This window comes from Crocuta crocuta, unplaced genomic scaffold (assembly GCF_008692635.1).
Source record: "Crocuta crocuta isolate KB4526 unplaced genomic scaffold, BGI_CrCroc_1.0 scaffold73, whole genome shotgun sequence".
Classification (NCBI taxonomy): Eukaryota; Metazoa; Chordata; class Mammalia; order Carnivora; family Hyaenidae; genus Crocuta; species Crocuta crocuta.
The window spans coordinates 953,450-965,295 of record NW_027529443.1 but is presented as its reverse complement, the minus strand read 5'-3'; the positions used below and the strand labels follow the sequence as shown (position 1 = coordinate 965,295).

General features: G+C 43.6%; 1 protein-coding gene across 3 annotated transcripts in view; it reads right to left on the bottom strand.

Annotated features, from left to right (window-relative positions):
- Window positions 1-11,439: 11,439 nt before the first annotated feature.
- QPRT (quinolinate phosphoribosyltransferase) overlaps window positions 11,440-11,846 on the bottom strand; it is a 14,827-nt gene continuing 14,420 nt past the window's right edge. For all 3 annotated transcript variants that reach the window (XM_077760378.1, XM_077760376.1, XM_077760377.1), the window contains exon 6: window positions 11,440-11,837. In XM_077760378.1, coding sequence (XP_077616504.1) covers window positions 11,619-11,837 — 219 coding nt within the window. In that variant the 3' untranslated portion in view covers window positions 11,440-11,618. The remainder of the gene's footprint in view (window positions 11,838-11,846) is intronic.

Below are 11,846 nucleotides of genomic sequence, written 5' to 3'. Positions count from 1 at the left end.
AATTTTTACTTTTAGAGAGAAAGAGTGCATGCGTGGAGAAGAAGGGCAGACAAGAGAGAGAGAATCTTAAGCAGACTCCATGCTCAGCATGGAGCCCAGTGTGGGTCTCAGTCCCATGACTCTGGGATCATGACCTGAGCTAAAATCAAGAGTCGGACACTCAACTGACTGAGCCACCCCATCAGTCTTCTTTTGTTTTTTAAGATTTTATTTTATTCATCTATTTAAAAAATGTTTTTAAATTTATTTATTTTTTTAATTTTTAAATGCTTATTTATTTTTGAGAGAGAGGGGGGTATGTGTGAGCAAGGTAGGAGCAGAGAGAGAGGGAGACACAGAATACAAAGCAAGCTCCAGGTTGCATCCGAAGCAGGCTCCAAGCTGTCAACACAGAGCCAGACTCAGGGCTTGAACTCACAACCACAAGATCATGACCTGAGCCAAAATCAGACGCTCAACTGATTGAGATACCCAGTCACCCCTGAATTTTTTTTAATGTTTATTTATTTTTGAGAGTGAGAGAGAGACAGAGTGTGAGCAGGGGAGGGGCAGAGAGAGAGGGAGACACAGAATACAAAGCAAGCTCCAGGTTCTGAACTGTCAGCACAGAGTCCAAGGTGGGGCTCAAACTCACTAACTGTGAGATAATGACCTGAACTGAAGTCAAGGCTTACCCAACTGAGCCACCCAGGCGCCCTGAGCTCTCTTTTTAAACAGACTTAAATATGTGCCTGGGAGTCTCCTGAAATGGGAATGGAGGATCCTTCCTTGTCTCGGCCTTTGGTGGTGTGAGGCCTGTTAGCCTGCTCCCAGATGGTCTTCAATCAGGGTTTCCCCCACCTTCACAACTATTGACATTTCACTCAGATAATTCTTTGTGGCGGGAGACTTTCCTGCATGCTGTAGGATATTTAACAGGCTCTCTGGTCTCTATCCACTAGATACCAGTACTTGGTATCAACACGTCTCCAGAGACAAGGGAAACAAAAGCAAATATGAAGTATTGGGACCTCATCAAAATAAAACTTTCCGCACAGCAAAGGAAACAATCAGCAAAACTAAAAGGCAACTGACAAAATGGGAGAAGATATTTGCAAATGACATATCAGATAAAGGGTTAGTATCCAAAATCTATAAAGAATTTATCAAACTCAACACCCAAAAACCAAATAATACGGTGAAGAAATGGGCAAAAGACATGAATAGACACTTCTCCAAAGAAGACATCCAGACGGCCAACCAACACAGAAATTATGCTCAACATCATTCATCATCAGGGAAATACAAATCAAAACCACGATGAGATACCACCTCACACCTGTCAGAATGGCTAACATTAACAACTCAGGCAACAACAGATGTTGGCGAGGATGCAAAGAAAGAGGATCTCTTTTGCACTGCTGGTGGGAATGCAGACTGTGCAGCTACTCTGGAAACAGTATGGAGGTTCCCTAAGAAATTAAAAATGGAACTACCCTACAACCCAGCAATTGCACTACTAGATACTTATCCAAGCAATACAGGTGTGCTGTTTTGAAGGAGCACATGCTCCCCAATGTTTATGGCAGCACTATCCACAATAACCAAAGTATGGAAAGAGCCCAAATGCCCATCAAAGGATGAATGGATAAAGAAGATGTGGTATATATATACAATAGAGTATTACTCAGCAATCAAAAAGAATGAAATCTTGCCATTTGCAACTATGTGGATGGAACTAGACGATATTATGCTAAGCGAAATTAGTCAGAGAAAGACAAATATCATATGACTTCACTCATATGAGGACTTTAAGATACAAAACGGATGAACATAAGGGAAAGGAAGCAAAAATAATGTGAAAACATGGAGAGGGACAAAACATAAGAAACTCTTAAATATGGAGAACAAACAGAGGGTTACTGGAGGGGTTGTGGGTGGGGGGATGGGCTAAATGAGTAAGGGGTATTAAGGAATCTACTCTTGAAATCATTGTTGCACTATATGTTAACTAACTTGGATGTAAATTTAAAAATATAAGCAATTAAATAAAAATTATAAAAATAAAAAAATTTTAAAGAAATGATCCAAAATGAAACATACAGAGAAAAGTTTTTTTTAATGAAAAGCACATTAGTGTGGTGCGGGATGGCCTCAGGTGGCCTAATATGTGAATAACTGGAGTGAAGGAGAGGAGAGACAGAGGGACATGGGAAAAATATTTTAAGATATAATGGCTGAATAATTTCCAAGCTTGATGAAAATTATAAACCTACAGATACAAGAAGCTCAACAAATCTCACCCACAAGAATCTATATTGAGACACACTGTAATCAAATTGCCCAAAGGAGCACCTGGCTGGCTTAGTCAGTAAAGCACACAACCCTTGTGCTCGGGGTTGTGAGTTTGAGCCCCACAGCCCCACATTGAGTGTGGAGATTACTTAAAAATAAAATCTTTAGGGATGCCTGGGTGGGTGGCTCAGTTGGTTAAGCATCTGACTTCAGCTCAGGTCATGATCTCATAGTTTGTGAGTTCAAGCCTCACGTCCAGCTCCATGCTGGTGGCAAAGAGCCTGCTTGGGATTCTCTCTCTCCCTCTCTCTCTCTGCCCTTTCCCTACACTCTCTCTCTCAAAAATAAATAACCTTTAAAATAGATGATAGATAGATAGATAGATAGATCTTTATAGAAGCTCCTGGGTGGCTCAGTTGGTTAAGTATCTGAATCTTGATCTCAGCTCAGGTCTTGATCTTGCGGTCATGAGCTCAAGCTTTATGTTAGGCTCTGTACAGGGCATGAAGCCTTTTTTACAAAAAAAAAAAAAAAAAAAAAAGGCATAGCCCAAATTCATAGATCCAGAGAACAGATTGGTGTTTGCCAGAGGTGGGGGGTGGGCAAAGCGGGTGAAGGGTGTCAAAAGGTACAAACTTACAGTCATAAAATAAACAAATCCTGAGGATGTAATGTACCATGTGGTGTCTATAGTTAACAATGCTGTAATCTATATTGGGAAGTTGCTAAGAGAGTAGATCTTAAAAGTTCTCATCACAAGAAAAGAAAATTGTGACTGTGTGAAGATGGATGTTAACTAGACTTCTTGGGGTAATCACTTTGCCATATACACAGATATTGAATCATTACATTGTATACTTCAAACTAATATACTGTTATATATTAGTTACATCTCAATTCAAAAAAAAAAAAGTGAAGGCGCAAAAGAGACATTTTCAGATTTACAAAAGATGAACCCAAAAAGACTCACACCAAATGAAAATACGAAATGACATCCTTCAAGCAACAGGAAAATAATCCTAGAAGAAATTTGGATTTACAAAAGGAATGAGGAGCATCAGAAATAGTAGATACAGGGGCGCCTAGGTGGCTCAGTTGGTTAGGTGTCCAACTCTTGATTTCAGCTCAGACCGTGATCTCATGGTTTGTGAGTTTGAGCCCCACATCAGTCTCCATGCTCACAGTGTGGAGCCTGCCTGAGATTCTCTCTCTCTCCCTCCTCCGCTCTCTCTCTGTCTCTCAAAATAAATAAGCTTAGAAATAGGGGCACATGGCTGGCTTGTTGGTAGACCATGTGACTCTTGATCTCTGGGTTGTGAGATCAAGCCCCACGTTGGATATAGAGACTATGTAAAAATTTTAAAAATCTTAAATAAATAGCACACATATGGAGATGTATGTATACATATATATGTATATATGTACAGATGTATGTATATACATACATATGACTTATTTTCTTATTCTTTAAGTACTTTTCAAGGATAATTGATTTTTTCAACAAAAAGAATAGCATATTGTTGGGGGTTGAATATATATAAAAGTTACATACATGACAATGATAACATAAAGGCAAAGAGGGGAGAAATGGAAGTCTACAGTTGTAAGGTTTTTATACTATGTATGACGATGTGGTGTAAAGCCCCTCAAAAGCAGACTGAGATAGGTTAAAAATGAATGCTATAAACACTAAAGCAACCCCCCACACACACACACACATACAAGCAAAGAGTTATAGCTCATAAGACAACAAAGGAGGAAAAAAACATTAAAAAATACCTCCAACAAAAGGCCTAAGAAGGGACTCTGGGTGGCTCAGTCGGTTAAGCATCTGACTTCAGCTTGGGTCATGATCTCATGGTTCATGAGTTCAAGCCCCATGTCAGGCTCTATACTCATGAGTTCGAGCCCCACGTCTGGCTCTGTGCTGACAGCTCAGAACCTGGAGCCTGTTTTGTATTCTGTATCTCCCTCTGTCTCTGCCCCTCCCCTGCTTGCTCTCAGTCTCTGTCTCTTTTGAAAATAAATAAACATTGAAAAAAGTTTTAAGGCAACAAAGGAGGAAAAAGGGAACAAAGAAAAAAAAAACAAGTAGCAAGATGACAAAATCAATTCTAACCATACCGATGATTACATTAACCATCAATAGTCCAGGCTAAATTGGAAAGGAAGAAGTAAAACTGTATTTTCGGAAGACACGATCTTATATATAGGAAATCCTGGGGCTCCTGGGTGGCTCAGTCGGTTAAGCATCCGACTTCAGCTCAGGTCATGATCTCACGGTTCATGGGTTCGAGCCCCACATCAGGCTCTGTGCTGACAGCTAGCTCAGAGCCTGGAGCCTGCTTCGGATTCTGTATCTCCCTCTCTCTCTGACCCTCCCCTGCTCATGCTGCCTCGCTCTCTCTCAGAAATAAATAAAAACATTTTAAAAAGTAAAAAAAAGAAAATCCTAAGGAATCCACAAAAAAATCATTATAACCAATAAATAATTTTGACATGGTTGTAGGATACATAATCAACATACAATATATATAAGTTCATGAAAAGATGTCCAGCATCATTAGTCATTAGGGAAATACAAGTCAAAAACGCAACAGGACACCACTTTACACACACTAGGATGGCTAGAATAAAAAAGACAGACAACGATAAGTAGCAGTGAGGATGTGGAGAGATTGGAACTCTAGTACATTGCTAGTAGGTATGTAAAACGATGGTACAACAGCTTTGGAAAGCAGTTGGCAGTGCCTCAAAAAGTTAGGTATTGGGGCTCCTGGGTGGCTCAGTTGGTCAAGCACTGGACACTTCATCTCGGCTCAGGTCTTGATGTCAGGGTTGTGAGACCAGTCCTCCATGCTGGGTGTGGAGCCTACTTAAAAAAAAAAAAAAAAGTTAAGACTAACCCAGAAATTCTCTAGGTGTATATACCCAAGAAAAATTGAAAACATAAGTTTACACAAAAACCTGTCCATGAGTCTTTACAGCAGCATTATTCATAATGGCCAAAAAAGTGGAAGCAAAACATATGTGCGTTAATGATGAATGGAAAAACTAAATGTGGTCTACTCACAAAATGAAATATTGTTCAGCCACAAAAGGAAATGAGTTACTGATGCATGCTACAATGTGCATGAACCTTGGAAATATTCTAAGTGAAGTCAGTCAGACACAAAAGGCCATATATACTGTATGATTCCATTGAAATGTTCAGAAGAGGAAAATCCATAGAGACAGAAAGTAGAATAAAGGTTGCCAGTGGCCGAGGGGAATGGGGAATGGGTGTGGGATTTCTCTGGCAGATGATTAAGATATTTGGAAATTATATAGTGGGGATGGTTTCACAACTCTATACATATACTAAAAACCACTAGGCTGAACATTTTGAAAGGATGAATTTCGTGGTACCAAATTACATCTCAATTTTCAAAAGTTAATACATCACGAAGAGGGGATTAGATCTGTTATTTAAAGTTGTATGGGGGTCCTGGGTGGCTTAGTCATTTGAGCATCCAATTCTTGGTTTGAGCTCAAGTCATTATCTTACGGTTCATGGGTTTGAGGCCCGCGTTGGGCTCTGAGCTGACAACGTGGAGCCTGCTTGAAATTCTCTCTCTGTTTCTCCCCTCTTTCCCTGTCCCTCTCCTGCTTGTATGTGCGCATGCTCTCTCTGTCTCTAAAAACAAATAAGTGAACTTCAGAGGCACCTGGATGGCTCAGTCGGATGGGTGACCAACTCTTGATTTTAGCTCAGATTAGGATCTTGAAGTTCATGGGTTTGAGTCCCAGGTTGGGTTCTCGGCTGATAGTGGGAGCCTGCTGGGGATTCTCTCTCTCCCCCCTCCCTCTCTCCATCCCTACCACGAGTACTCTTTCTCCCTCTCAAAATAAATAAATAAACTTAAAAAAAAAGTTAACAGAAAAAAAGTTTGGTAAGGACAACCAACAGAAATACTACCAATAAAAATAAAACTAACAGGGGTGCCTGGCTGTCTCATCGGGTAGAGCATTCGACTCTTGATCTCGGGGTTGTGAGAGCCCTACTTTGGGTGCAGAGATTACTTAGATGATAGATAGATAGATGAGAGATAGATAGATAGATAGATAGATAAAAGTTTAAAAATAATAAAACTTGGGGCACCTGGGTAGCTCAAATGTTTAAGCGTCCTACTTTAGCTCAGGTCATTCTCTCATTTCTTGAGTTTGAGCCCCGTGTCAGGCTCTGTGCTGACAGCTCAGAGTCTGGAGCCTGCTTCGGATTTTTTGTGTGTCTCTCTCTGCCCCTCCCCCATTCTTACTTTGTCTCTCCCTCTCTCTCAAAAATAAATAAACATTTAAAAATTTTAATAATAAAACTAACAAAAATAAAGAAAAGAAAGTGTGTATAAGCTAAATTCTTTGTCCTTTATACAGGGAGTCCAGAGAGCTTTAAAAGCTATAAAGGATCATCTTTACAATTCCAGAGAGTCACCAGAAGAATTAAAAACAACTTCTTAAAAGTGGTTCTCTCCAGGGAATGGGAGTGCATAGAGATTTTCACTTCTTCATTTTATACTGCGATAACTGAATTCATCAACAAATGAAAAATAAAGGCAAGTGTAAATTAACTGTCAGAGAAGATATACGAAGCTTTTTTTGGTTCTTTTTTAATTATTGTATGCAGAGCGTCCCTGAATTGTTGCCACAGACAGGTCATGGAAACAGCTCTCTTGCACCTTCTCTGTCTTCCCCAATGCACTTTCATTCATTAGAATTAATTAGACTGGAATTTAAAAAATTCAAGTCTTGGTTTAGCCTCTGAAATCATTCGTCTATTTGGGCAGTCACTCTACCACAAATACAAAACTGTGTCAATACAGTCTTTTACCTAAAAAGCTGCCAAATCTCAGTATGTTCCCCTTCAGGCTCGTAACATTCGAGAAAACAAAGCAAATCATGCAAAAAATAAAAATGACATAGTTTCGGTTCTCGGTGAGAATACAGTTAAGGGGCTTTCGTTGTTGTTTGTTCATGTGGGAAGAATGATTTTTATCCAGCCTTTAAGAAATCAGCATCATCCTTCACTTACTGATAGATTATTCCAACAAAACTGCTTTCCTTTGGCTAAAAAGCAACCAAATATCAAGAAGCAAGTGGCTTGTGGGCTAGCTCTTTGTTGGTACTAAGGCTTTGGAATCTCGCAGCTGAATTGCTGGGAGAGAGGAAAAGAGGTTACCCAGCAACCCACCAAACTAGAGATATGTTTCAGTGTCTCTGCCTCTGATCATTTTCCAGGAGTGCTGTACCAGATTCCAGCGATCTAAAGAGCATTGCATGCCTGAAATGAAGAAAGCCCTCATCAACTGGCATAAATCTGAGGTATGCAGTGATCAGTGGAGACATTATTCACAGCTGTAAGGTCAGATTCCCTTCAGTACTTTGTAGATTGCTTTTACAAGCTGAGCTACTTAGGGCCTCAGAAAGCAGGTCTTAAAGTGTTACTGAGTAACTGCCAAAATGATCTATTACTCAAGAAGTGATTGGAACAAAGTCCAGAGGTACTGAAATATTTATGGAATTTTACCTACTATATTGTCTTGAAGGGCCAGCGATAAATTAATATATGTGTCCACACCACATAATACCACAGTGGGATCTTTTAAAGAGCCAAAGTTGAATTGCTTTCAGATACAGTTTGGTTTGCTAATAATGTCTTGCCGTTTTTAAATGCCTTCAGTTTCTAACTGGCCTTGGCACGCTAAAACTCATGCCCACTGAGTTCGCTGATACCGTCAACCTGGTTTGACCTCTTGCCTTCCTGGACCCAGATCCCCTAGACTGAATGCCCCAGTTGGTGGATGGAGGGTTGGAACAGCGATAAGAACATGAAAGAGGGGTGGGCAGATGGGCAAAAGGAAGCAGGGTGGATGGATTGATGAGTGCATAATAGGAGCCTTGGTAACCTCTGGAGTATACAGTGCCCTGTAAAGTCGCTGAGAGATCTTGAGCAGTTGGATGGAGATCTGGGGAGGGGAGTAAGCTGGAAAAGTGGGTGGTAGAATGACTGTGGCACACCTCTCCTCAGCTTTCACCCTTGAGCAGATGCACTGAGTATTCATAGCCTCCTTGGCTGTTCTCTTTGGAACCCGAAAGGAAGCCGGAAGCAGAGAAAGGAAGGTGGTGTGATTTCAGTGCCCTCTGGTGGCCAAGAGGGGACTTGACATTTGGTATTCTTAGGTACAAATATTTTCACTGTCTAGACTCGCCCCGCCCCACCCCCATAGAATGTAAACTCCCGCAAGGACAGGGATTTTTGTCTGTTTACTCATTGTTGTATATATACTGTCTTGAATAGTGCCTGGTACATATTAGGTGTTCAATACATATTTATTGAACTAGTGACTGACAGATTTCAAACGCTGCTCCACCACTTTATTGATGTCTGACTTAACTTCATAAATCTTCAGCTTCCTCATGGGTAAAATAGAGCGCCCACCCCTCACGAGCACTGAGGGAAAGAGACCTACCTACCTGGGCTGAGCAAGGGCTCTCAGTCGATGGGTGTTCCCTGCTCACCCACCAGCCAGCATTGATAACACATTATATGCTGACTCCAGCCCTCAATTTGATGGGCACACTCGCCACAATGAGCATGGGCCTTACAGGGCATGGGCAGCTTGGGGAAATCATCCAAACCCAATGCCAGGCTGGCCAGGCAAGAAGGAAGTGTACCTGGCAGACAGGGTGATATCAGGTGAGGTGTGAGATTTCTCTTCTTCCAATACTGCCCCCACCACCTCCCCTGCCCTCCCCACTCCCACAGCCACACCCAACTCTTCCTACTGCCATGAACCTATGGGGTGCCATCTGTCCTCTGAGCCTTTGCACATGCTGTTTCCTCTGACTGCATTCCCTTCCCTCCAACCGTATTGCTGCAACCCACATTCAAGACTCTGAGGGGCTGCATCAGCCTCCTCCTGGGCTCCCTGCAGCCAGTGGCCCCCTCAAACGCATCTTTGTGCAGTAGACTCGGTCTCAACTGCAAATATGCTTATCTCACTTTCCAGCTTCAGTCTGATTGTTCTTGGGACCAAGTCCAAGTCCTCTGACCTACCATCTTGTGGTCTGGACCCAGCCCAGATCCTAGCCATCTTGACTCTCTTGATCCCATCTTCAAATCTTCCACCAAACAATCCAAGCCATTTCCTACCTCTGAGCTTTGCCCTTGAAGTCCCCTCTGCCTGGAAATCCACTCCCTTGCAAGGAAGGCATGTGTTGTTTTTGCCTGCTCAGGATTCATTTCCTTTTCCTCTGGTAATGGAATCCCCTCCCAGCTCTTGGACCTGGAGGTGCCTGTAAGGCTGACCCATTTCGGGCTTCAAGGGTGAGCCTGAGACTCAGCCTGGTAGATTTCTTTTTTTCTGTCTTAATTGGGATGTGGTGGGTGCAGCACGCATTCCCCAGTTGGCCGCAGCCCACTGCGCTTTGTCTTATTCCAGCTTCTCCCATGTATATTATCAGCTTAGGTCCTGGAGGCTTTGAGTTTGAGATTCCTGGTACACTTCTCCCTTCTGCCTCTGTCAAGCTCTGATAACCTCCTGGATCCCAAGTGTTTTGCCTTCCCAATCCCAGCGCATCCAGGAATCCTGACTTCCTTATTTTGACACTCAACAGTGCCCCTGATTCTATCCATGCCCCTTCAGGTCTGGGGAGCTGAGGCTCAGAGATCTAAGTTTCCTAGAGCCAGGAAGTCTGCCTAGCTGAGCATGACTGTTTTCCCTGGAGAAAAGACGGGAGGACCCAGGGGTGGAAGTGCGTATTAAAGAGAACGGGTGCAGCCCCGGGTGGCACCACTGGGTTGTCCTGTGAGAATGGTCCCTTCAGATCAGGGCATCACCAAAGGAGCGGCTCACCACTTCTGCCCGGCATCTTTGCTAGATTAATATCCACTGTGTGCTCTCAGCCTGGCCACAGCAGGCACTCAGTGCATAATTGGTGTGTGGATGATGGTGTTGGCTTCTCTGGGACTTTCACATGGGAGATGAGCTCATTGTTTTTCTGATCTGCTGCCTTCCCAGCAGGGGGTCTCCAGCACTGAGGAAGGGGGAAAGGGGTAGGTTACCTCCTTCAAGGCAGACTGGGACCCCCAGACTTCCTCTGGGAAAGGAGCTTTGCGGATGAGCTGCTTTTCTCTCCTGCTGGCAAAGGGCAGAGCAGGCAGCAGGTTCTCGGAGGGGAGAGGTAGCTCCAGATTAGAGCTTTTCTGGGAAAGTCACCTCAGGGGCCACTTTGCCCTAGAGAGGCCTCATGTCTTTTCTTCCCAGAGCCATGCCAGAAGGGTTAGAGAGAAGTGGGCCCCAAGCTTGAAGTGAGGGTAGAGTGGCCAAACAAGTGAGTCATACCTCAGGTGTGTGAGTGTGTTTGGGTAGCTGGATTTAGATTCTCTGCTTAGACCTCTGAGTCTTGACTTAGCAGGAAAAGAAGTTGATGTCTGAACATGGACCTCTACATGCCCCATCCCCTACTCCCTCAAACTCTGCTCTGGCCCCAGCTGCGCCATGCCCACCTTCCTTTCCCGGCTAATGACAGCGCTAGGGGACCAAGACCTAAAGGGCCCTCGGCACCAAATGGCGATACATGGTGGACTCTTTTGGAAACCCCCAAAGCAACAGTCAAGTTCTCACCTCCTCCAAGGAGGTGGTAACAGTAGCCAATGGTGAGAGGGAACATACTCAATAACCAGTACAACATGGGCATCGATCAGGTAGAATGTTCTATCTGAATATCAGAACTGGTGCTATACATCCTCAAGTATAAAATGCCATTGACTATAAAATACATGTGCTATTACTGGAAAAGAGACTTGTCAATTAAACTATGACCAATGCTTCCTTTATCACTTACAAGTTCTTTCTGGTATTTGTTAAAAGAGCTATCTTGGCCAACATAGATTGTCATCATGTTTTATCTACAAGCTTCATGCTAGGGCCGTGATGGCCAATGTGATTACTGATGCCCAGCTGACAGTGACCACTAGACACCATCGCTTAAAGACGCACTTTGACGTCGGAGAAGAAGTGTGTGAAAAAAGGCATATCTTAGAATCGATTAACTATAAACTACTATGGTAATTTCTAAAAGTCCCTGAACACTTATTATGTGTTAATTATCACCCAAAGAAAGCCATAAGGTTGATCATTTATCAGACCCATTTTACAGAGGAGCAGAGGCAAAAATCAGCCCCTCCACCCCACACAGGCAGAGCCAGACTTCGGCCCGGGCTAACGCTGGGAGGGTCCTGTACTGCAGACTCGAGGGGCCCAAGACACCGCGGTATTTCACTGCCAGGGGCGCCCTCTTTTGCTTTAGGGCCGGTAGGCGCGGCACACTGGAGTGGTCCCTTCGGCAAACAGCTTGAGGGAGAAATCGAGGGCCGGGGCGGCCTGGGTCAGCATCCCCAGAGAGATGATGTCAATGTGGGGCCCGCAGAACTGAGGCAGGTTGGCCAGGGTGATGCCCCCGCTGGCCTCCACGCCCACACTCGGGAACCGGGCCTTCAGCGCAGCGGCCGAGGTGTGCAGCTCCTGCGAGAC